The following is a 24,171-nucleotide window of genomic DNA, read 5'->3' on the forward strand; positions in this document are numbered from 1 at the left end:
TTGCAAAAAAAATAAATCACATACTGAGACAATTGGATATCCACATGGAAAAAGATTAAGTTGGACTCCTATACCTCACATCATGCACAAAACATGCAAAAATAAAAGGGGGAAAACTGATAAAAATGATTCATCAAAAGTTAAACTTTTTGCATTTCAAAAGGCACCACTGAAAAAGTAAAAAGACAACTCAGAATGGGAAAAAAAATCTGCAAATTATGTACGATTAAGGACTTGTATTCAAGATATACACAGAACTTTTACACAAGTCAATAATAAGACATATAATACAATTTAATAATGGGCAAAGAATTTCAACAGATATATCTTCACAGAAGACATACAAATGGCTAACAACTTGAAAAGATACTCAACAGTCAACACTAATTTTTAAGGGAAATGCATTATTAAAAACCACAAAAAAGATACCACTTCATATCCATTAGAATGGCTTAATCAAAGACAGATGGTAACAGGTGTTGGTCAAAATAGCAGAAACTGGAACCTTCATATATTGTTGATGATAATGTAAAATGGTACAGCCATTTTGGAAAATAGCTTGGGAGTCTCAAAATGTTAAGCTTATGTCCTAGCAATTCTACTCCTGATATCCACTCACCCAAAGAACCAAAAACATGTCCAAAGAAAAAGTTGTACATGAATGATCCTACAGTAGCATTATCCAGAATACTCCCCAAATACAATCAACTCAATACCCATCAAAACTGAAGAAAATGTCATAGAGCGATACAGTGTACTGTTAATAAAGACACACAAGGTAGTGATGCTACAACATGAATTTAAAAGCATTATACTAAGTGAATGAAAGAAGCCAGACATAAAACACCAAATATATGGTTCTATTTATATAAAGTATCCAGCAAAGGCAAATCTATAAAGAAAATAGACTAGTAGTTGCCTAGGACATAGAGGAAAAGGGAGAAATGCAAATGAGCACAGGTTTTTCTTTTAGGGGAGACAGAAATATAAAATCAGAATGTGATGACAGTTCCACAGCTCTGAATACACCAAAAATCTTAACTGTACACTTAAAATGAGGGAAATTTGTGGTAAATAGCCCAATGAAACTGTTAAATAAATTACAACATTTCTATACTAATCTCAAAATCCTAGATGTAAAATATGCAGAGAAAAAAGTAAAAATGAATACTAACCTGTGTTCTGCCTCAAGTGAACTGGAAAGAACATCAGTTTGTGGGAAGGTTGAAGACCGAATGATCTGCTGGGAAATTACTGAGGCATTGCCATTCTCCTGTGGAATTTCATTTTCATCAAAGTTTCGATTTATGTCCCTTTCTTGGTGAGTACTATTGCTGTTATGCAAATTAAATGAATCATCATCCTAATTTTTAGGGAGTTAAAAAAAAAAAAGAATGAGTTAGAAAATACAGCTGTTGAAAACCTTAATAGATTTTGGTTAGATTTCCAGATATAATACATAAGTATTATAATCATTAAATTTAGGAGAACTTCTCAGAAGATATAAAACTAAGCTGTGAAGGATACCCACAGTTTTCTGACTCTATGTCTTCACTTTATTCAACAAAGGCAAATCAGAAGGATGAAAGTAGGCAAGACGGACAACAAAGAAAACATTTTTGCACAGAACAACAGAATGATAAAAAGCTGCCTCAGAAAAGAAGTCATTCTTTTTTTTTTTTTTAAAGATTTTATTTATTTATTTGACAGAGAGATCACAGGTAGGCTGAGCAGCAGGAAGAGAGAGACAGAGAAGCAGGCTTCCCAACTGAGCAGAGAGACCACTGTGGGGCTCAATCCCAGGACCCTGAGATCATGACCCAAGCCAAAGGCAGAGAGAGGCTTAACCCACTGAGCCACCCAAGTGCCCCAAAGAAGTCATTCTTTATATAAATAGTAAACTAGCCTTGCTTTCAGGGAGATGACCATTTTGATTAAAGTTTGTTCAAAGGTCTTCAATGGTATCTGCCCAAATATTTCAATGACATGTTAATGTCAAACAGAGAGTTACTGCTAGTTCAATTACCTTCTCTGAGCCAGCATGACTTTCATCTTCATGCTCCTCTTCTACTCTGTCCCTTTTCAATGCTTTCAAAAATTCACTCTTCTTATCAGTGCGCATACGTGTCAGTTTGGTTAGACGAGGCTGCTGATTAAGTTTGTCAACAGGTGAAGAGGAATTTGAGCGATTACACTAAGAAAAAAATACAGAAATACAATAAATATATAGATTAATATATTAAATATATAAAGCATCAATAACTACAACAATTTCCTATTTTACCCTATTCACAATACAAAATTGATTTGAAAGTCTATTTTTCTCTATCCCTGTTTTATTTATCCCACTGAATGAGTAAACAAAAGAACTTTCTTTAAAAAATAATTCTTTTTCTTATCCCATAAAACAATTAAGGTCTGATATTACTAACAACTATTATTCTAAATTAAAAGCTTAAATATAATTTTAATAAAACAAAACCCAAACCTATTTAAATATGCCCATTGATACATGAGTGGTTTTTAAATCTGTGTTCCACAGAGTTCTAAGGTTCTAGTAACTCCAATAAAATCTATTTTATAATTATTTTACAAAGAGATACACAGAGTTTGTCAGGTAGGATTTCACCAAGGAAAATGTTTGCGGTAGGGCAGAAGGGAGATGGGGAGGGAAATGTACTGGAGTTCTTTGTTTTTGGTGTTTTAACGGTGGAATACAACAGAAAATAGAATGTTAAAATCTCTGTGTCACAGAGATTTTTAGCCAAGGAAAACTACCATAATGCATGTTGGCAATAATGTCCACAGACTATAAGGAATCTATTACCAGCTGAGAAAGCTGGTCCTCTCATCCTAGTTCTAAATTTCTAAATTTACTGGTTTACTAAAAACCAGTAAATGAGAGGCTTCGATGTTCCAATACAGTACACAGAGCAATTTACAGTGGAGCAACATAGAAACAAATGCCTTCTGACCATGAATTAACTGGGGAAGTCCCTGGTCTAGAAGCTTCAGAAACTTGGTCAAATGACAAAGAGATACTTAAGCTACCTGGCATTCAAAGTCCATAAAATATGTATCTTTCCCTTCCTCTTCTGTCTGGCCCCTTGGTTAACATTAATAAAATGTCCATCATCCCCAAAATATTGTATGATACAAATCCTCATTTTCAGTCAAGATTCAATCTTACAGCATAGCATTAACTATCACAAATGTCAAAATTCAAATTGTCATAATTATTTATAAATCTGTGCTTGTGGCTGATGGTTAAGTGGGCATTTCATTGTATTATTTTCCCTACATTTTAGGATACGTGTGAATTTTGTTTTAAAATATTGGAATTATTCCTACGTAAAGTGCAAAAACAACTAGCACAGAGAAAAGTATCTGAACCCAGTCTTCTGAAAGAACGGAAAAAATCTCATTTTAATGTATCCATTTAATGAATCTATACCTTCTGTCCACTGTTAATTTAATTATCATGATTAAAATATGCTGCATTCCTCGGGAATAATTTCAGATGACATACCTCTTTCACTGAAGTTGTTGATGGACTAAAATTCTTGGCAGCTGATTTAAAAGCATTGAAGTTGCCAACGCCATATGTAGACTCATGAGGGTAAGAAGTCCCAACTTTATTTTCTTTAGTTTGGCTTTTCCATTGTGTAGGCTAAAGAAAAACAGACAAACATTAATGTGTTTCAAAAACAGCTTATACACAGAACAACAAAGTGAACCCTATAAAAAAAAATGACTACATGCAACTCATAAAACAATTATTTTCATATTACATCTTAATCATTCTTACATATTCCTCTTTTATCTTTTTCTGCAAATAAAATCAAAGCCTGGCATTCAGATAAAAACATCTGGCTAAACTGCTATTTTTTCAAAGTTTTATTAAACTCAAGTTAGGTTTGCTTTGTCTATTATTAGTAAAATAAAAGTGGGAGCACAAAAAAACCTAAAACTAAACACCAAGGAAACAGCACTATATATTATTAAGTACACATATCACAGCTTTATCTGGCAACACAAAATTTTAGATTTCATTTACTACTAGTGAAACAAGAAACATATACATGGACAAACACACACCATTTAAAAGGTAACTAAAATTAATGACACACAATGAGCCAACTCTTTTTACCTGAAGTAAGTACCCCACCAACAACCCCCTCACTTTGGTGTAAAATTTTTAACATTCTTTTCCTAAAGTAACTCAACTGGTATCAACTTAAAACTTGCACTTTAACAATTCAGAACTTACTTTTGTAGGTGGAGCAGCAGGTTTAGGGACTAAGCCTTTATAAACACTTGGACCAGTCCCGTTCTTAACTGGTTGTGACTGAAGATTTCCTACCACTGGGAATCCAGATAGCTGTAAGTCTTTTGTATTACCTTTCTTAATGACCAGCATCCTTGGAGCTCTAGATTTAGGATTCGGAGGATATTCTGCATAAATAAAGCACGAGCAAGAGTTACACACACAAAATTAAACCACCAAAAAATCAACATATTCCAAACCTTGATTATATTTAAAAATAATAGCTGCTGCCTGGGTAAAATAATTAAGCTAAATAAGTATGAGCTATATTCCTGTTTCAGAAATAAAGCTATAACATAATCAAACAGAATATAGCAAGAATTGAGCAATGTCAAGTAACATGATTTCAGCTCGAGAGTGGCCTCAAATGTTAACTATGACTAAACCAAGATTAATGTACACTCTAACATATTTTAAATTTTTTTAAATGCAAATTTCACCCTAGTTGCACCTAAGATTTGGGAGATAAAGTACATTATATTTTGCCTTCTCTATTTTAAAAAGACATTTTTCCTAATTCCTTCTCATTCTTATCTCACTCATATAGTCATTATCAATAAACAAGGAACTATAGTCCCTCTAATTCTAAATTTCTACTGTTATGACTAACAAAAAACAGAATGCTATGTTTGCAATACTAAGTCATTCAAATATTTACTGGCCACCTAACTACAATGAAGGTATTATGCAAGTTACAGGGCAATGAATTCAATCCTTCTCAAGCTAGTACTAGGGAAAATAGCTGCTAGCTCAAAGCTTTTTCTCAAGAAAACTGCAGCTGTTAAAATATGAAAAACTGCCCACAAAGTTTAGTTTATACATACCCCCCAGAGTTCAGTTAGTGTAGGTATTACATGTGAGCATGTTCACAATTACTGTGGTGAAGTATGTCTTTCCTCCCTTAGAAAAATTCTCAAAGTATCAGTTTCACAGTTGGGGAGCTTAGACTAAAAGAATGAATTTAAGGGGAGAAAGCTGAGAAAATCTAAATCAAAATTAGCATAATGTATTAAGTAAGACAGATCCTGTGAGATGTTGAGTTGCCTACATGTTTGTGAGGATACCCAACCTCAAACTAAACCAAACTTCCTACTAAATTACCTCAAAAATTGAAATACACAGGGATGGGTAAGGACATGAAGGTACTCTCAAAGCTCATCTGAGGCTTCAAACTCCTCCAAATATACAGCTGGTATGATACTTCATTTATTTTAATGGTTAAGTACAAAAGAACAAGTACCAAAAGCAAAGAGCAAATCTTCCCATAGGTTAAACACATGGCTCATCTACTAAGGCAAACATTTCAACTTCTTGGAGGCCTTAAAAGGCCTAAGAAATAAAGGCTAAGAAAGAAATCTTCAGGCAAGCAACACAGAAATTAACTCAGCAATATACAGGCTTTTCTGAAGAACATACATAAGGCAACAAAACATAAATTAAGAATAAAGATCTCAAACAGGTGAACCCAGAATGCTAGAAATAACACTGAACAATTTAAATTTTGCAATTATTGTTTCTGGTAAACACATGATGACAATGTGAATTAAACTGTTTAAAAAAAAAGATTACTTAAATTAGCAAAACTTCAAATTTAAGAGAAATTCTTAACAGCCTGGTACTCAAACTTTAAATTAAATTTGGGGGGTGCCTGGGTGGTTCAGTGGGTTAAGCCTCTGCCTTTGGCCTGGGTCATGATCCCAGGGTCCTGGGATCCAGCCCACATCCTGCTGTCTGCTCAGCAGGGATCCTGCTTCCCACCCCCACCTCCCCGCCCCTGCCCTGCCTCTCTGCCTCCTTGTGATCTCTGTCAAATAAACAAATAAAATCTTTAAATTAATTAAAGAATCAGGAATGAATGGTGCTAGAAAATGCAAAAGGTATAAAAGTTTCCAAGATCTTAGAGAAATTCAAGTGTTAAAGCAAAGGACACTTCTATCAGTACACCGCAAATAAAAAAATTCAAACATGCTGAAAAGCATTTCCAGTTCAATATGGCCCATTAAGCACACATTTCTCTTCTTTACCTTATAAGTAGGTCCTTATGTTAAAATTACTATAAGGAAGGAAGAAAACAAATACAACAGAAAAAGGGTCATCTGCAAGGGGTGATGTCGACCCACACTTGCACAGAAATAAGTAAAGAAAAAAACTTTAGAGTATCCACAACAGAACCTAAATGCTGAAGATGGGACTAATCAACCTTACAAAATCTTGGATTATAAACAGGACTTGAAAAAACCATCATGGCAGAAGGCAGAAGTGACAATTTGTTCAAAGATCAATCGCTTATAAAAAAAAAAAAAAAGATCAATCGCTAAGAAAAGATCCCTACTAAGGAAAACCTAAACAATATACTGCAGGCAGAAGGAAAATGATCCCACATGGAAGGCTGAATGTTCAAGGGGAAAAAAAAAATTTGTGCATAAACAATCAAAATTAAAAGGTCAAAGAGAAAGAGAATAGATAAGCAAACAGGTGTATTATCTTTAAGCCTCAATGTAGTTCCTGACTACAAAATTCACTTCCCTGAATTTAGATTCTTACATATCTAGAGCAAGAAATATTCCGGATTCTTCCCCAAAAAGGCCTTCAGTGCAAAGGCAGAATACACTATAAAAAAAAGAATGTGAAGGGATGCCTGACTGGCTTAGATAGTAGAGCGTGCAACTCTTATCAGTCCTGAGTTCAAGCCCCACATCAGGTGTGAAGCCTATTTAAGGGGGTAAGGGGGAAGGAGACGAAGAAAAGTGGAGCCTAAGAATAAATCACAGAAGGCTAAGTAACAAAGTAAAAGATGATAAAGGTATCTAAAGGAAGATGATAGGGTCTGGGAGGGAAAAGAAACAGACACAGTGCTAATGCACTGATTGGGCGTTCTTAATTGAAATATTATAGTACAGGTTAAGAACAAGTACTTTGTACCAAATTTACAGAATCCTGCTCTAATCTTATGAACTTTCTCATCTATAAAATGAAAAACAGTTCCTGTTATAGAGTTACTGTGAAGTTTTTACAAAAATACTAGAAAAAATATCCAAAAAAGTCAAATACTATCCCCATTACAATACGCTTCCAATTATATTTCAATACTGTATCAAATTTTAGATTGATTTAACGTTATGGAGAAAAACTGTGACAGAAATAAACATAATACAGACTAACTGTGTCCTGTGCAACGGTCCTGAATAAAGAGAGCCTGACATTTAAAAACAAGAAAGTTGCGGTGCCTGGGTGGCTCAGTTAAGCACCCAACCCTTGATTTCAGTTCAGGTAATGATCTCAGGGTCCTGAGACAGAGCCCCTCGTCAGGCTCCAAGTCTGCTTGAGATTCTCTCCCTCTCCCCACCTACAGGCTCTCTCTCAAAATAAATAAAAATAAAAATGAGAACATGTTAATAGCAATTGTATCATAAAAGTAACGTGAAGGGTGATGACAGCACTGCCAAACTTAATTCGAGTCATTTATATTCACTTTGTATTACAGTTGACCCTTGAATAACAAGGTCTGAACTGCACCAGTCCACCTGTATGCAGGTTTTCTTAATGTTTTCTTTTCTCCAACGAACTTAATATGTAATATATGTGGGCGCCTGGGTGGCTTAGAGTCGGTTGGCACCTGCGTTCGGCTCAGGTCATGATCCCAGGGTTCTGAGATGGAGTCCCACACTGGGCTCCCTGCTCAGCAGACTTCTCCCTCTGACCCTCCCCCGCTCTCGTGCTCTCTCTCTCACTCTCTAAAATAAGTGAATAAAATTAAAAAAAAAAAAAGAATTTATAATACATGTAATATACAAAATATGTGTTAATTGCCCGTGCTAAGAGTATAAGGCTTCCAAACAACAATTAACTATTAGAAGTTGAGGAGGGTTAAAAGTTATACATGGATTTTCAACTGAGGTGGGAGGGGGCAACAAGGTCCGCAACTCCTGCACTGTTCAAAGGTCAAATGTTCATCTGTTGAGAGTCTCTCTACAAATTCTCCTGACATAAATCTTCCAAGTACTGAAGCTGTTGGATTCAAACAGTATCCAATGTTTCCTTCTATACTTTCTTCACTTACTTTGTCAACCGGTAAACGATATGAAAAAACCCAAACTGCTTATCATTTAAAAGACAAAATTTGCGTACTGGTTAAAGACTTTAACACTTAAATTAAAAAATTAAAAAAAAAAAAAAACCCTAGAAAATAAGTCATCTCAGGGACTTTCTTCTACATGACCTTATTATCTCAAGCTCATATAAGCAGGTATTCTCTTTTAAATATAAGTTTAAAACACCTGGAGGCAGAGCTACTGGGTGGCTCAGTTAATCCACCTTTGGTTCAGGTCATGCTCCCTGAGTCCTAGGATGGCTTCCTGCTCAGCAGGGCGTCTGCTTCTCCCACTGTCCCTCACCCTACTCAGGATCTCTTGCTCTCTCTCCCCTTCTCTCAAATAAATAAAATCTTTAAAAAAAATAAAAAACATCTGAATACAATACAACAAATATTGGCTTCAGATTTTCATACCATCATTTTCCAGTATCCTCACAAACTGTAATCTGACAAAAACTCACCTTAAATATCCTTTTATTATCTTGTTATTTATGCTCTCCTAAGATCTATGAATAGTCTTTTTCCTTAAATAAAAAGTCAATGGTGGGAGGAGGACTAGCTCAATTCTTAGGAGAAAAAGTTGTAATTAAAATAGTGCTATCTGTAGGACAAAATAATTTGGAAACGTACAGTTAACAGAGGACATCTCAATTTTTCATCCTCTTTCACTACTCTCCACGTAGGTATCTTGTATAGATTTTCTGATTCAGTCTATTCTTTGATCTCTCACTTAGAAATTCCTTTTGCTGGGGCGCCTGGGTGGCTCAGTGGGTTGAGCCTCTGCCTTCCGCTCAAGCCATGATCCCAGGGTCCTGGGATCGAGCTCCGCATCGGGCTCTCTGCTCGGCGGGGAGCCTGCTTTCCCCTCTCTCTCTCTCTCTCTGTTGCTCTGCCTACTTGTGGTCTCTCTCTGTCAAGTGAATAAATAAAATATTAAAAAAAAAAAAAGAAATTCCTTTTGCTTTTTAATAAATCTATTGGAATACGCACTGCTTACTAGATTTGAACATTACTTAGCTAATAGTCATTACACATGTAATGTGATCAAGGATTTTATACAATAGATTGATTTTATACAGTTTAAATATTTTATCCAATATTAACAATGCTTTTTTTCATTACAAATTATTGTGATCATCCTCATCTCACAGAAAATTCACTCAGATTAAGTCATCTGCCCAAAGTCTGAATAACCATTAGGTAAAAGACCTAATGTTTGGACACAGGTCTATCTGATTCAAAGCAAATACCCTTGGGGCGCCTGGGTGGCTCAGTGGGTTAAGCCGCTGCCTTCGGCTCGGGTCGTGATCTCAGGGTCCTGGGATCAAGTCCCACATCGGGCTCTCTGCTCAGCGGGAAGCCTGCTTCCCTCTCTCTCTCTGCCTGCCTCTCTGTCTACTTGTGATCTCTGTCTGTCAAATAAATAAATAAAATCTTTAAAAAAAAAAAAAAACACTTACAAAGCAAATACCCTTAACCACTATATTATACTAGTGGAAAAAATGGAAATTAAAGTACGACTAGGCCAAATACTTCGAAATGTTTACCATCCCGAACTAAAACTACTACAAATAGGCCTATAACTAAATGTTCAGAATGAGAAGCCTGTTTTAAATGCATACTACCAAATGAGGTCAAAGTCCACTGTTTCCTGACACCAATTCACTGATTCAGGTTCCTTATTATCTTGATCTAAGAGAAGAGGCAATTTGAACAAAAGCAAAAGAGCCAAATGGGTGAATTACATGAGAATTAAATTTTCACACTCATCTGAAGAGGAAATTTAGTCACATAAGACACAATAATACACAAATATCAACCTCAATCTGTACCACAGCAAATTAAGACAAATTCCTATTGTGAACACTAATTTTAATGCAGAAAAATCTGTTTCTGTTTTATATAAATTGATGCTATTTTAATCTTTTTGGTTTTCAACTTTTTTAAATTTAATGATTAGATTTATAGTAATATGAGTTTCAAACAAATGAGATTCATTAACTTATAATTTATGCCAAGAGTAGGAGTATGGTGTTTTACCTTAACAAGGTCCCCTACATTACTCACACTTCTCAAAAGAGTAACTTACAGGATGAATAAATAATATTTCTAACTCTGACCCACTGAAATTTACTTCTGTCAAAATGTCTAATAAAATCTACTAATTTTCCCTTCTCAACCTTGAACATACGTTGCAATACCTTTTTCTTCTTCTTGTTACAGTTTAACAACTATTTTCATATAAGATATTACTGGAAAAGTAGAGCCATTTCCACACATAAACTACCAACAAAATGCTTTTACAAAGAAATTCAAGAAGGATTATTCCTTTCTCTTAACTCTATTTACAAAGTTCATTAAAAAGAAAAATAAAACTTACTGGTTGTCATCATGATCTAATTCAATATAATCATGTCACCCAATCTGATGCTTTTGGCTAATATCATTGGAATTCTCTAAAATTCCATCACAGATTTTTATACTTATTATATAGAAAATAACCTATCTTAAGAAATAGTCACTAATTTGCTTTTAGAAAGCTACACAAAAATGCTTAAAAATGAACCTTGGTACTCTTAAGTAGTATTATCAAATATGAGCAAAAATCAGGAAAGATCAAGTTATCAAGGAACAGAAACAAAAATAAATGCTGGGCGGAAACAAGACTATGCTTTAGCTAATTACTAGTAAATGAAATTTTTCATTATTTAGTAACTAAGTACTAAATGTTAGCCTCTGCCAGTAATATATTGCTGACATAATTCATCAACACAAAAATAGCCAGTAGGACCTCTAAAAACACACATATCAACAGTCACAAATTGTGTCTCAAACAGCATACAAATACACATCATTTTTTCTCTTTCTCACCTCCCAAATAAATCAGTCACACAACTTAATTTTTTAAAATTGTCACAGGCACACTCAAGTACCTTTTTCTTTTAGTTTTAAATTAATAAGGACCTAAAGATAGATTAATTTAGTAAGCATTAATTTAGGCACCTAAGAACAGTGATCCTAATTAAGATCAGAACAATAAAGAAGTCACAGATAAAAGCTACATGAAGGTGTTTCCAAAAAAGCTAATTAAGTTCTAAGTAGAATTAAACTTATGTAACTGTATTTTAAGCAAGATAATTACTTTCCCTCAAGGTTTTTTTTTTTTCCCCCAGTTGGGATACTGTTTACTCTTGCAATTTCTGATCTACGAAAGGACAGTTTCAGGGACAAACTAGTTTGTTTTTTATTACATATTACATTCTGTTATTAAATTTTTACTTACCTGAAGGAAGTAGCACTAGAAAAGTTCTATTGAAGTCTTTCCTAAAATTCTCTCATGTCTTCCTCAGGAACATTGTTATTTTAAATGTCGCAATGGGGACACAGTATTTGGGAACCCGGGGGGGGGGGGAAGTGAGAAAGGAATAGTGAAGTGTAATACAATGAAAATGTCATTGTATTCTATGGGAAGTACTGGGAATTTAACAGTTGATCAAGCCACAATTAACCATTTTCTTTTTTCTAATGCAGACACACTTCTTAGTTTACCTAAGGCACAGTAAAGAGTACATCTTCCTTTTAAACATCTTTTCAACTAGTGCTCAAAATCCTTAGACCAACCCTGAAACAGTAGAACCAAAATCTTTATATTAATACATTTTATTCTCAATATTTTCAAAGATGTATTTGCCTTTAAATCATTTCTAAAATTATTAAATTAACCAAGGATCAGTACCAATCGTATCTACAGGTAGTTTTATATGACAAATGCTCACTGACATTGATTTTTTATTTACTTTCATTCTAATCAAATCCAAATTATTCCTAATTTCTTAGAGATTCTATTTAACACCTTCCAGGTGGTTCTATATTCTTAAGCAATCAGCTGTTCCCAGAAAAACTGAATAATAAGGAAACATACCTAAGAGAGGAGCTTGGGAGATTTTTTTGGTTGGGTATGTGTGTGTCTGGGCGTGTAGGCCTGGGGAGAGTGGTAGAAATACTAATTTGCAATACAGAAAAAACAATGCCATTCACATGGTTCTAACAAAGTGTCCTGCCACCCCCACCCCCACCCTCAAAAAGCCCTTAAATAAATCGGGAGATTAAAAGAAAACAAAGTAACTCCCCAGAGTATCACCCCATAAATACAATAAAGAACAGCAGAGGAAGTGGCAAAGTTTAAAATAATGCCTTCGTCATTAGGACTAGTATGCTATCACAAGCCACAATCCTTTTGTTTTGGTAAGTTGATAATTTTCAATAGGAAAATACAAATGAACATGTGTATAAGTTCCAAAGTGGATTCATCACCTTTGAATTTGGCATCAAATAATTAATTTTTCAGGTATCAAATCTTCGTATTTAAAATTTTTCCATTATTTTAAACTTCACTTGAATCTTTAAAAAGCTGTCTGATTTATACTGAGTGCAGTTTAATCTTCTTTAAGATGCTATCAAATTAAACTCAGCAGTTTTAATGAAAAGGGAGTTATTACCCAAAAAATGTCATTAAGCTTTGACAATCAAAAAGGCAAATAATTTCAAACACAGATTAGTTCCATAGGCAAATTTATACAATTATTTAATACTCTCTATGTATAACCATTTTCTTAAGTAAAAAGATTAATTTTATGTCACACGATTAGAAGTACTTATCTTTCCAGTTAAGTTTTCAACTGTGAAAAACTAAAAATTAATTTAAACTAAGTTTTTTGTTTCCTTAGATTATCAGGCTGCTCTTGAAATGACATTGATTACATTAACTTACAACCCTTAAAAAGAAAAGCTAAACTCACGAGTATACTTAATGGTACTAATATGTGCAAATCAAGTATTTCAAATCAAACTCTATCCCAGTATCTTGTTTGTAAAAGATTAAGTGCTACCTTTGTATGTAGCTGAGCACTCAAAAACATACTTAAAAGAGTAAGTTAATTCCAGCCTATATATTTTTAAAAATACAAAAAAGTAAAACCTACAAGTAACATTTTATACCCCTCAAAGATAGATTAAAAATCACTTACCCCATACACCTGCAGCTAAAGATTTATTCTGATTTGGTTCTCTCTCATATTCAGGATTTAAAGACGGCTGAAAGAAATCAGAATAAAAAGAAAACAAATGGTCACGATGCCATTTTTTTTTTAAGATTTTATTTATTTATTTAACAGAGACACAGCAAGAGAGAGAACACAAGCAAGGGAAGTGAGAGAGGGAGAAGCAGGCTTCCTGCTGAGGACACTGAAGACACTTACAGACTGAGCCATCCAGGCGCCCCTCTGCCCACATTAAAATTAAACCTTTTAGGGGCACCTGGGTGGCTCAGCTGGTTAAACATCTGTGTTGGGCTCAGATCATGATCCCAGGGTTCTGGGATCCAGACCTATGTTTGGATCCCGCAGGGAACCTGCCACCCCCAGCTTGGGCACACACACTCTGTCAAATAAATAAATCTTTAAAAAAATAAATAAATAAACCTTTTAAAAGTAATCTCAAAACCATACTGAAGGGGCACCTGGGTGGCTCAATTGGTTGAGCAACCAACTCAGTTTCAACTTAGGTCATGATCTCATGGGACCCAGGATGGAGCCCCACGAGGGCCCTAGCACTTACTTAGCAAAGAAGTCTGCTTGAGATTCTACCCACCCCAGTCACTCCCCCTTCTCAGGCACACACTCAGCACATTTTCTCACATAAATTAATTAAAAAAAAACACACACACGCACACCTGGTATGCACAATCAACACTTAACTATTAAAAGACTATTCATAAACCTTACTTGCAACTTATTCTGCTAACCATCAGAATGTTACTATCCTCACTTATAGAGGGCAAACAAATATTCTTATCCTCGGGGCACCTGGGTGGCTCAGTCAGTTAAGCGGCTACCTTCTGTTTGGGTCATGATCCCAGGGTCCTGAGGTCAAGCACCGCACTAGGCTCCCTGCTGCTCCCTCTTCCCTCTGGCTTGTTCTCTCTCTTCCTCTCTCTCAAATAAAGTATTTTTTAAAATAAATACATAAGGGTGCCTGGGTGGCTCAGTGGGTTAAAGCCTCTGCCTTTGGCTCAGGTCATGATCTCAGGGTCTTGGGATAGAGCCTAGCATCGGGCTCTCTGCTCAGCAGGGAGCCTGCTTCCCTTCCTCCTCTCTGCCTGCCTTTCTGCCTAATTGTGATCTCTGTCTGTCAAATGAAAAAATAAAATCTTTAAAAATAAATAAATACATACATACATATTCTTATCCTCAACTATCTGAAAGGAATGTGTGAATTATTAAAAAAAAAAAAAAACAAAAAAAAAAACAAAACAACCAGAGCAAACATAAGACAACGTGGTCTTTGCACCAACTAGAAAAATTATCCTCTCAGCCTAAGGTTAAGAGCAAGGAAAAGAAAAATCATACTACTCCCCAACAGTTGTTAAGATTTTCACTGATGGATGCACTAGTTAACACACTCAAAGTACAAATTTTATTTCGACAAGTAATTCACAGGGTATTAAAAAACTGAGTTGAGCACTGAATGTGCTCTCTAAAACTAATTTTAGAATCGTAATTTCCAGTCAGATATTTTCCATATTACCTAGCAATACAAGCTGCCTTAAAGGTACTTATCAGGCTGAATAAAAGGAATCCTAATGTGTTTTACTTACACACAAAAGTGAACTATTAACACTGTTGACATTACTGTAAAGTCCCAGAAGAGTATGCATGCATACTAGTATGATTTCTCGATACAAACTAAATAAGGTATCAGAAGACTTTGGTGGAAGCTATAGGTGATATCTAAAAAATACAGCATTAGAAATTACACTGTAAGCCTATCTATCTTCAGGGCTGGGATCACCGTCTCGGAACTGGGGGTAAGACAGTAAAGGCAGCAACAAGGTTTCACTGAATGCTTGTTGTGTGTCACAACCCTGTTTTGAAGTGGTTTACTGCATTATTCATTTAACTTTCCTAACACTGAGAGCATACTGTGATCACTCCTTGTTTATTTATATTATAAAAATTCTATCTTATGGAAAAAAATGAACCACCAAAATGGGAAGGCATAACAATTCCAAAGTTACTTCATTACAGTACCTCTGATTATTTTGTTGCTCTCTTTCTCTCACCACTCCCCTACCCAAATCCAATCTATCCAATTCTTTGACTTGCTTCTACCCTCCACCCAAACTACCATCAAAACATAACCAAAATATTATTTTCATTAATCATAGCTACCCAAGTCAAGCCATCATCAACCACTTCCTAACTGGTCTCCCTTCTCTCCCTGTAATCCATTCAAGATCCAATAACTGAAACAGTCTTCTAAAAACTTAAAATGAGATCAAATGATTTTCTTCCAAAAGGGCTTTTTCCTACTGCATCTGTAATTAAACTGAAAGTCCTTACCTTTATCTGCCAAAGTCCTAATCAATCAAAACCTCTTGCTACCTCTCTAACCTGGTTTAATAATCACTATCCATTACTGACCTAACTTTTATCCCTTAAACATTACAAGCTCGCCCCCAACCTTAGTTAGGCCTTTGCACTAATTTTTCCTCTTCCTTCCGGTTTTAACAAAGCTCACTCCTTAACAAGTATATCCCAGGTTAAATGTCACTTCCCTAGAGAAACCTCTCCTGACCTCCCAAGTAGCCACCCAGTCACTTCTTACCTAAATTCTCCGCAAAATACTAACTACTTCTTTTTATGTCATGAATATATCTAATAGAATAGAAATTCAGTGAGATTAAGTAAGCACCTTGCTATCGTGTTCCATGTATTGACAGCTGGATTCACAGAGCCACTCAAATAGATACAGAATCACAGAGCCACTCAAATAGATACAGAAAAATAAATTACCAGGGATGAACCACAAAAAATACTAGATAAATAAGATTTTACACTAGATCAATTTTTTACACAACTAGAGAAGTACAGTGTTTAGATATCACCCACACAGTGAGACTTAAGAATAAGGAAAAATTAAGAAAATTCTGTTTCTGAGTAGTTTATACTTTTTTTATTTTTTTTTAAGATTTTTTATTTATTTTTTTTGACAGAGAGAGATCACAAGCAGGCAGAGAGGCAGGCAGAGAGAGAGGAGGAAGCAGGCTCCCCGCTGAGCAGAGAGCCCGATGTGGGGCTCGATCCCAGGACCCTGGGATCATGACCTGAGCTGAAGAAGAGGCCTTAAGCCACTGAGCCACCCAGGCACCCTATACTTTTTTTAAAAGATTTTACTTATTTATCTGAGAGAGAGAGAGATAGCACTAGCCAGGGGAGGGGCAGAGAAACAGGCTCCCCACCAAGCAGGGAACCCAAAGTGGGACTTGATCCCAGGACTCTGGGATCATGGACCTGCACCAAAGACAGACACTTAACAAGTCTGTTAAGTCACCCAGGCATCCAATTCATACTTGTTTTTAAGAGTGGAGTTAACATTTCTTGCGGTTTGTTTTGTTTTTTGTTTTCAAGATTTTAGAGAGAGCGAGCGCGGGCAGAGGGAGAGGGAGAGAGAAAAGCACAGTCCCCGCTAAGCAGGCACACCAACGTGGGGTTCGATTCCAGGACCCTTGGAATATGACCCAGGCGGAAGACAGACGCTCAACCGCTCAACCTCAATCGACTGAGCCACCCAGGCACCCCAAGAGTAGAGTTAACATTTCTAATTATATCGAACCTAGGCCAACAATTAGTTTGCCTTCTCTGACTATTAAGAAACTTTGGAATAAAGTACTTTAAAGATAAGGAGAGTTATCACGGAATTTGCTTAAGAGTAATGTGTGAATTATCAAGTATTATTTAAAAAGAGAGAGTCTAAACAAAACATACTGGTAAAATATTCTTTCCAGGGCACCTGGGTGGCTCAGTGGGTTAAAGCCTCTGCCTTCCGCTCAGGTCATGATCCCAGGGTCCTGGGATCGAGCCCCACATCGGGCTCTCTGCTCAGCAGGGAGCCTGCTTCCCTTCCTCCTCCTCTCTGCCTGCCTCTCTGCCTACTTGTGATCTCTGTCTGTCAAATAAATAAAACCTTTAAAAAAAAGAAAAAAAAATCTTTCCAAAAGCTTAAAAGCTTTTTAGAAATGAAAGTTTTTAAAAGATCTTACCATAAGACACAACACAGGAAAGTAGGAGGACAAAGAGGAAAATTATATAAACAAAGAGCCTCACAAAGGTAAGGATTAAAAATAATTGAACCTGGGGGAGAGGAAGGGGGCCGGCAGGCTGGGTGGCTCTGTCAATTGAGTATCTGACTCTTGATTTCAGCTCAGATAATTTATCCCAGGGTCACAAGATCCAGCCCCGAATCAGACTCACAGTCTACAGGGAATCCACTTGAGATTTTCTCCCCTCAGCCCTTCACCTGCTCCTACTCAAGCATGCATGCACCCACCCACTCTAAAATAAATCTTTAAAAAGTAAATAAAAATTTAAAAATAAAAAAAATAATTGAACCTGTCTGGTGTGATTTCTATGAAGAATGAACCATAATGACAAAATCTCATGAGAAAGCCTTGATACTAAAATGGCACTTGCAGAAACCTCATTTGTATTAAAACTACAAGAAACTTACAAAATCCTCAGCCTCAAACTGTTTGCGTTCTCTCTTGTCTTCTTTCCGCCCTGTTTCGTTGTCAGGTATGCTGTTTTCATGTAGTCCTTGGCTTTTTCCAGAATGGAAAATACTGCTACGAGAACGGGAACTTCCACCATGGTATCCCCCTCGATGATTTATGTTTTCAGTACCATTTCTTCCATGCATCCGCCATCCATTTTTTTCTTTCCTTCCAAAATTACCTTTATTTAATAATGGTAAAGTATTATAAATTCAAAGATGGTTTTGCTTAAATACTGAATCAATATCAACATTCTTAAAAGAACATGAAGAAAATTATCCTTAAACTTTTATTTCTTAGCAAATTTTACCTCCATTAGGACGTCCAATACCAGAATCAAAGCCATCTGAAGAGTTGTGTCGTCGACGATTCACATCATAACGATTTTCTGTCCATGAAAAGTTTTCAGAATGCTTCTCAAAATTTATTGACGACTGAAACAAAGTAAGCCCACAGGTGAACATATGTATAGAACCTGGCTTTATTTATTTCCAAAATTCTAAATGGTTAAGAACGTTCTGTAGTTACTTTCAATGTACTTGATAACTGGTAACTTATTAAAATAGATTCCACTGCTGGTTTATTTTGTCTAATGGAAATCATTCTAAAAGAGCTAAACGACATCTACTTACCCAAAAACTTTAAAAATAAAATGCTACTCTAAGGGAAACAAGGCAAACATAGTGTACTTCTCTTACATAACAAAATGTAAAAACTCTGTATCATATATTACTTGATTTAAACAGCTCAAGGTTTTCTTTAGTATCAGAAAGTTATGGCAAATGAAGCTAAAATTATAAGTTCTTCAGATTTATTTCCAAACTCCTCTTCCCCAAAACAAATGTTTTTTTTTTAAAAATTATCAAAATATTATATGGAGGCACCTAGCAGGCTCAGTCAGTGGAGCATGCAACTCTTGATCTCAGGGTTCTAAGTTTGAGTCCCAGGCTGGATGGAGGAATTACTTATGAATAAAATTTTAAAAAAAGAAAAATAATGTATAAAAACTATTTTTAGGGGCCCCTAGATGGCTCGGCTGGCTAAGCATCTGCCTTTAGCTCAGGTCATGATCTCAGAGTCCTGGGATCAAGCCCCACATTGTGTGGGGCCCCTGCTCAGAAGGGGATCTGTCTGCTTCTCCCTCTGCCTCTCTCCACTGCCCCTTGCTCATGCTCACTCACTCAAATAATCTTTTTTTTTCTTTTTAAGATTTTATGTATTTGTCAGAGAGAGAAAGAGAGAGCACGCAAGCGAGCATGCACGCACACACCAGCTAGAGGAGCGGCATGCAGAGGGAGAGGGAGAAGCAGGCTCCTTGATGGGCAAGCAGCCCAACCACACGGGGCTCAATTCCAGACCCTGGAATCACGATCCAAGCTGAAGGCAGACACTTATTAACAGACTGAGCCACCCAGGTGCCCCTAAATAAAAGCTTTTAATAAAATAAGTAAATAAAAAAACTATTTTTAAAAATAAGCAATCTATAAAAACCATGAAAGTTTTTATAACAACTTTTTATAAAGGTTGCTGTTCTTTCACAGTATTAACCCATTAATCTGATAAGATCATAACCAAAACTTCGGACCTTTTCTTAAAGTGCCCTGACTCTGGGCTGGACTTATTTACAACCAACTCCAGGACAATGAGCAGAGTCTCTGTTGCAATGTAAACCCACTGCACATTACCATGTCATCCATCAGGCTCCTCCACACTGATACTGTGGGACTTGTTGGTGCTGCTCCCGTACTGCCCCCAACCTCATCCTCATGCTATTTATTGTGCCATGAAAAATAAAGTCCCCTTGATTATCTCATATCTTCACCCAGTATCCATGAAACAGTAACAGGTTACTATAGTAGGCCTTCAAGTAGGGGTAAATGCAAACCATTCACAGACCCCTAACAGTCTGGGTGGTGAGGATGTAATGCTAACAGAGCTTAATTTTCTGGAAAAAATAAATACAAGGGTCTCCAGGCTGCATTAGGGCCTAAGCAAAGACTTTCAAGATTCTGGCAGCAACTGCTGTCATCCAAGTCATGAATGAAAGTAAGGGTCCCTCAAAGTAAGGGTCTACTCAACTGGCAAAGAGTAGAACTGAAACAAGGTGTCCAAAAGTGTTTTAGGTTTGGTAATTCTCCCAAGTAAAACACTGGGAATTTTTATTATGACAATGGGGTCCCATCTGAAAGGCAACACGGCTATGGCTGCTAAGCCAAGACAACTCCAAACATTAAACAGAGGACAGCAATGAGGCTACAGAGTTTTAGAAAGATTAAAAAGTCATCAGAAGAAAATTTGTTAAGGCTACAGCCTACCTGGAAACAAAATAAATGCAGAACCTAGCTTCTGGAGTGGAAGTGTTCTGTGCCCTTTGTACTCCCTGATCCCTCCCCTCCCCACTATATCAACCTTAGCAGCTTTGACAAGAATGTCAAGTATGCTGATATTTAAGGAAAGGGACAAACTTTTATAATTCTGTTGAGAAACACATGCTCAAGTCATCATCTACCCACTCCCATGAGGAATGAGACAGTACTAAGCATGTAGTGCCTGAAAATATTGAGGAATATGGGAAAAGATATGTCAGCATGGTACATGAGGGCAGGAAAGGCCCTTCTGTGCTGAAGCCAGAAGGTACACAGAAGAAACAACATCAACCATGGGTTGAAGAATCAGAAGAGAAACAATAAGCCTACAAACCATGCATGCAATCCCCAAAGGAGTTATCGTCTCCTCCACCCTGTACTTTTCCACATTCACAGATGAAGAAATCATGTAATCTCCCAAAAGCTTGGATTTTAACCCTGAAGAGCTTGTACAAACCTTCTCAGTCTGTGCCTCTTACTGTAGTAAGAAAAGGTGCCCCAATTTTTGAAGAAAATTCAGCAATCGGAAAGACAAATTTAAGTGATCTTGCAGGTGAGGCTTTTAGGGCAATTCAATGTACTATTGCTTTTGTGTTTTAACCTTGTACTAACTGTTACATACATACTTATACTGAAAATGCTCAAAATTCTTCCATTCAGGAAATACCACAGGATGACAGGTGATTCCTGTCCCCTTCCAGGTAGTCTAGCAAAAACACTATAGGCTCCCCAGAAGGAAGAAGGGGGGGGGGAGGTCAGAGATATAATTGGAAAATATGATGAGTAGTGGAATATTCAGAGAGGCTATTTCCCAGTATAGCAGTGCCATGTGCCTGCCACGCACACCCCTTTTTTAAAGGGTATATGGTTCCTGCCCTACTGAGCTCTTAAATGAAAGTGAACTCAAACTAAGAACAGAAAAGGGGGACCATTAGAGCTCTTGATCAAATGGAAAGTATTTGAGCATGCAGCTGACCTGGCCACTGGAACATCTGTTTTGCATGAAGTGGCAACTGCCTTTTTGGGGGTAAACCTTATTCCCCTCCCTGACAGTATAACAAGCTCCTGGTTCAATAATGCTCTCAAATCATAGTCCCCTAAATGCCTAGGTCTGGTTCACTGCCGATTCAACTGCATTAAGAGGAAAAAGAACAGTGTCCACTGGGTGGCAGCAGCCATCCAGCCTCAACAACTCTGGAAGACCAAGTGGATCAGTGTCATTTGGCACAATGAGCTAAAATGAAAATACAACACTTGCCTTAGGTTAAGCCTTAACCACCAGACGTTTTATGTTTTTTCTGCCTCTTGGACTCTTGCCCAATGTCCTAATTCATCTGGTAGATCACCTGAAAACTAGAGACTAGCATAATAAAAGCAATTCTTTGGGATTATAACCTTTGAAGCTGCTGCTGCTGCTGCTGAGAGAATCTGAATCACTCAGATGCTTACAGTAAAATATGCTGGCATAAAGAACAACTAAAATTAGAATATTGCTTAAGTCTGTAGCATGCTACCTAAATCAATCATCACACCAGACATGTAGACCGGTCACAAAATAGACCACTTATTCTTCCTGATGCATAAGCCTTCCCTGCATGCTAACCTGTGAGCCTGCCAAAAGTTGGTCCATTTGTCCCACTGAGGAGGCCACATTATACAATACACATCAAACCTTTGATCACTTCTTGAAGCTATCAATAGTGTTTTATCACTGTTGAAATTTTTTCAGGTTACAGTGTTGCTACTGCAAGCTGACTGGCTAACTCTGGTCACATGACTGTGATCCTTGAAATTAATCCATGTCATTTTTTGCGACCATCAATATTCCACTAATAGTACATCTTTTGTCATGAAGGTCAACCTATAATGGGTCAATATTCAAGTACTACTATTCAACATTCTACACCTCCTACTATCCGAACAACAGGAATTGTCTCCTCAACACTCAATTCAGAACGATCTGTAACTCTACATTCCTTAACTCTTCAGTTTATTTTTTAAAAATATTTTATTTATTTATTTGACAGAGACACAGCAAGAGAGGGAACACAAGCAGGGGGAGTAGGAGAGGGAGAAGCAGGCTTCCTGCTTAGCAGGGTGTGGGGCTTCGGGGCTTGATCCCAGGACCCTGGGATCATGACCTGAGCTGAAGGCAGGCGCTTAATGACTGAGCTACCCAGGCACCCCTCTTCACACATTTTAATGAGACACTCTGGTCAACGAATGCAGCATACCCAAAAAGAGATCATCTCTTCTTAGCCACTTCTTAGGTAGTAATTAGGATTAAAAAAATTTTTTAAAAAGTAAAGTTATGAATTATACAGACCTATTTTTGAAATACTAGGATTTTGCCTTGATTAGCTCTTGACATGATGTTTCTTCCCCCTAAGAGAAACTGCAGGCCAAGCTACCTCTCAAAGTGATGGTCTGGTCAAAAAGAAACCTAATGAATTCAATCTGGTTTGGGCACCTGGATTCACTTTTTGCGATGGTGGGACATGGTCCGATATAGGAAAATAGTGACCATCTGCTTCAGTACACTTCTCACCAAGTACTCAGAGTACAGTGTCCAATGTGGACTAGGGTGAGTATTATAATTGGTCCCAGCAGTTATGTAAAAATGTCCTTATTCCACTTGGATCCAACTCTTCCAGATAAAAAATCTGGGTATGAGTACAGAATTTTTCTTTAAGTGAAGTCAGCTATCCAAATAAAATACACCAATTTCATGGGTATAGAAAGAAAAAACTCTAGCATCTGTAGAGGAAATATCTTTTACTCCAGAAAGTACAGGACGTAAAGAGAACAATTAATGCTCTATCTCCTAGAACCAGCACCACTGCCTGAATCATACAGAAGCTGGAGAAAACACTGATGCACTGCTAAATGTGCCATCCTCATATACTCTGAAATCAGAAAAATTCATGTGACCATAAACAGTCCCTAACTATTCTCCTGTGCCTGATGTCAAGAGCAGCTCCTGAAGGTGAATGTGTAAAAACACCTAAACCAGCACAACCTGGGGGCAACTGGGTGGCTTAGTCAGTGAAGCATCTGCCTTCAGCTCAGGTCATGATCCCAGGGTCCTGGGACTGAGCCCTGCATCAGGCTCTCTGTTCAATAGGGAGCCTGCTTCTCCCTCACCCTCTGCTGCTGCTCCCCTTGCATGTACTCTCTGTCAAATAAATAAATAAAATCTTTAAAAGAGCAAAACCAAACAAAACAGCACAACCTGACTGCATTCTGAATGATAAACATTCATGATTCTCCTAACACCTGACAGGTCTAGTTATGCTATATATGGCAAATGCTGCTGCAAGTAATGGTGACAATGTCCATGATTCTTGACCAAACTAATCTAACAGTAATCCAAATCATGTTTAACAACAAATCCCCAACTAAAATGAGCTGTGCCCCTTCAGGTGCAATGTTTTTATGTGTGGGAAAAATAACCCACAGGCTAGCTTCTAGGAGGCTGAAAGCTGGTTTCTGGCCCATCTATTGTCCTTATAATTGTAGGTTAATGATACCAAAAATCAGGTCAGTTTAAACTCTCGAGTGGATTTTAATTGGTAAGAGAGAAGCCTCAGACCACACACTGGCTGGCTGGAAGAAAAAACAAACAAACAAACAAACAAAAAAAAAAACGAAGAAACACCTACCTGTCCCCTCTAGGATCTGCTCATGACCAGCTAGATCCTGGCCTTACCCTGCTATTTGGGATGTTAACAGAAGCCTTAATTAAATGCTATATGGTTTTAGCCTTGGTTAGAAT

At 36.9% G+C, this 24,171-nt stretch overlaps 1 protein-coding gene across 5 annotated transcripts in view; it reads right to left on the bottom strand.

Moving 5' to 3' along the window:
* GPBP1 (GC-rich promoter binding protein 1) overlaps positions 1-24,171 on the bottom strand; it is a 76,360-nt gene that overhangs the window by 12,008 nt on the left and 40,181 nt on the right. For 4 of the 5 annotated variants that reach the window (XR_004381723.1, XM_032850240.1, XM_032850230.1 and 1 more), the window contains exons 4-11: positions 18,341-18,464; positions 17,988-18,211; positions 13,448-13,514; positions 12,343-12,402; positions 4,271-4,455; positions 3,530-3,670; positions 2,027-2,194; positions 1,176-1,363 (exon numbers count right to left, since the gene is read on the bottom strand). Coding sequence is in view for 4 of the 5 variants with exons in the window: in XM_032850240.1 (XP_032706131.1) it covers positions 1,176-1,363; positions 2,027-2,194; positions 3,530-3,670; positions 4,271-4,455; positions 12,343-12,402; positions 13,448-13,514; positions 17,988-18,211; positions 18,341-18,464 (1,157 nt within the window). In the remaining variant the exon portion in view is untranslated. The remainder of the gene's footprint in view (positions 1-1,175; positions 1,364-2,026; positions 2,195-3,529; positions 3,671-4,270; positions 4,456-12,342; positions 12,403-13,447; positions 13,515-17,987; positions 18,212-18,340; positions 18,465-24,171) is intronic. The other variant, XM_032850248.1, reaches the window with a different exon arrangement.

The sequence above is a fragment of the Lontra canadensis genome, unplaced genomic scaffold (genome assembly GCF_010015895.1).
Source record: "Lontra canadensis isolate GAN:19392208 unplaced genomic scaffold, GSC_riverotter_1.0 scaffold4, whole genome shotgun sequence".
Classification (NCBI taxonomy): Eukaryota; Metazoa; Chordata; class Mammalia; order Carnivora; family Mustelidae; genus Lontra; species Lontra canadensis.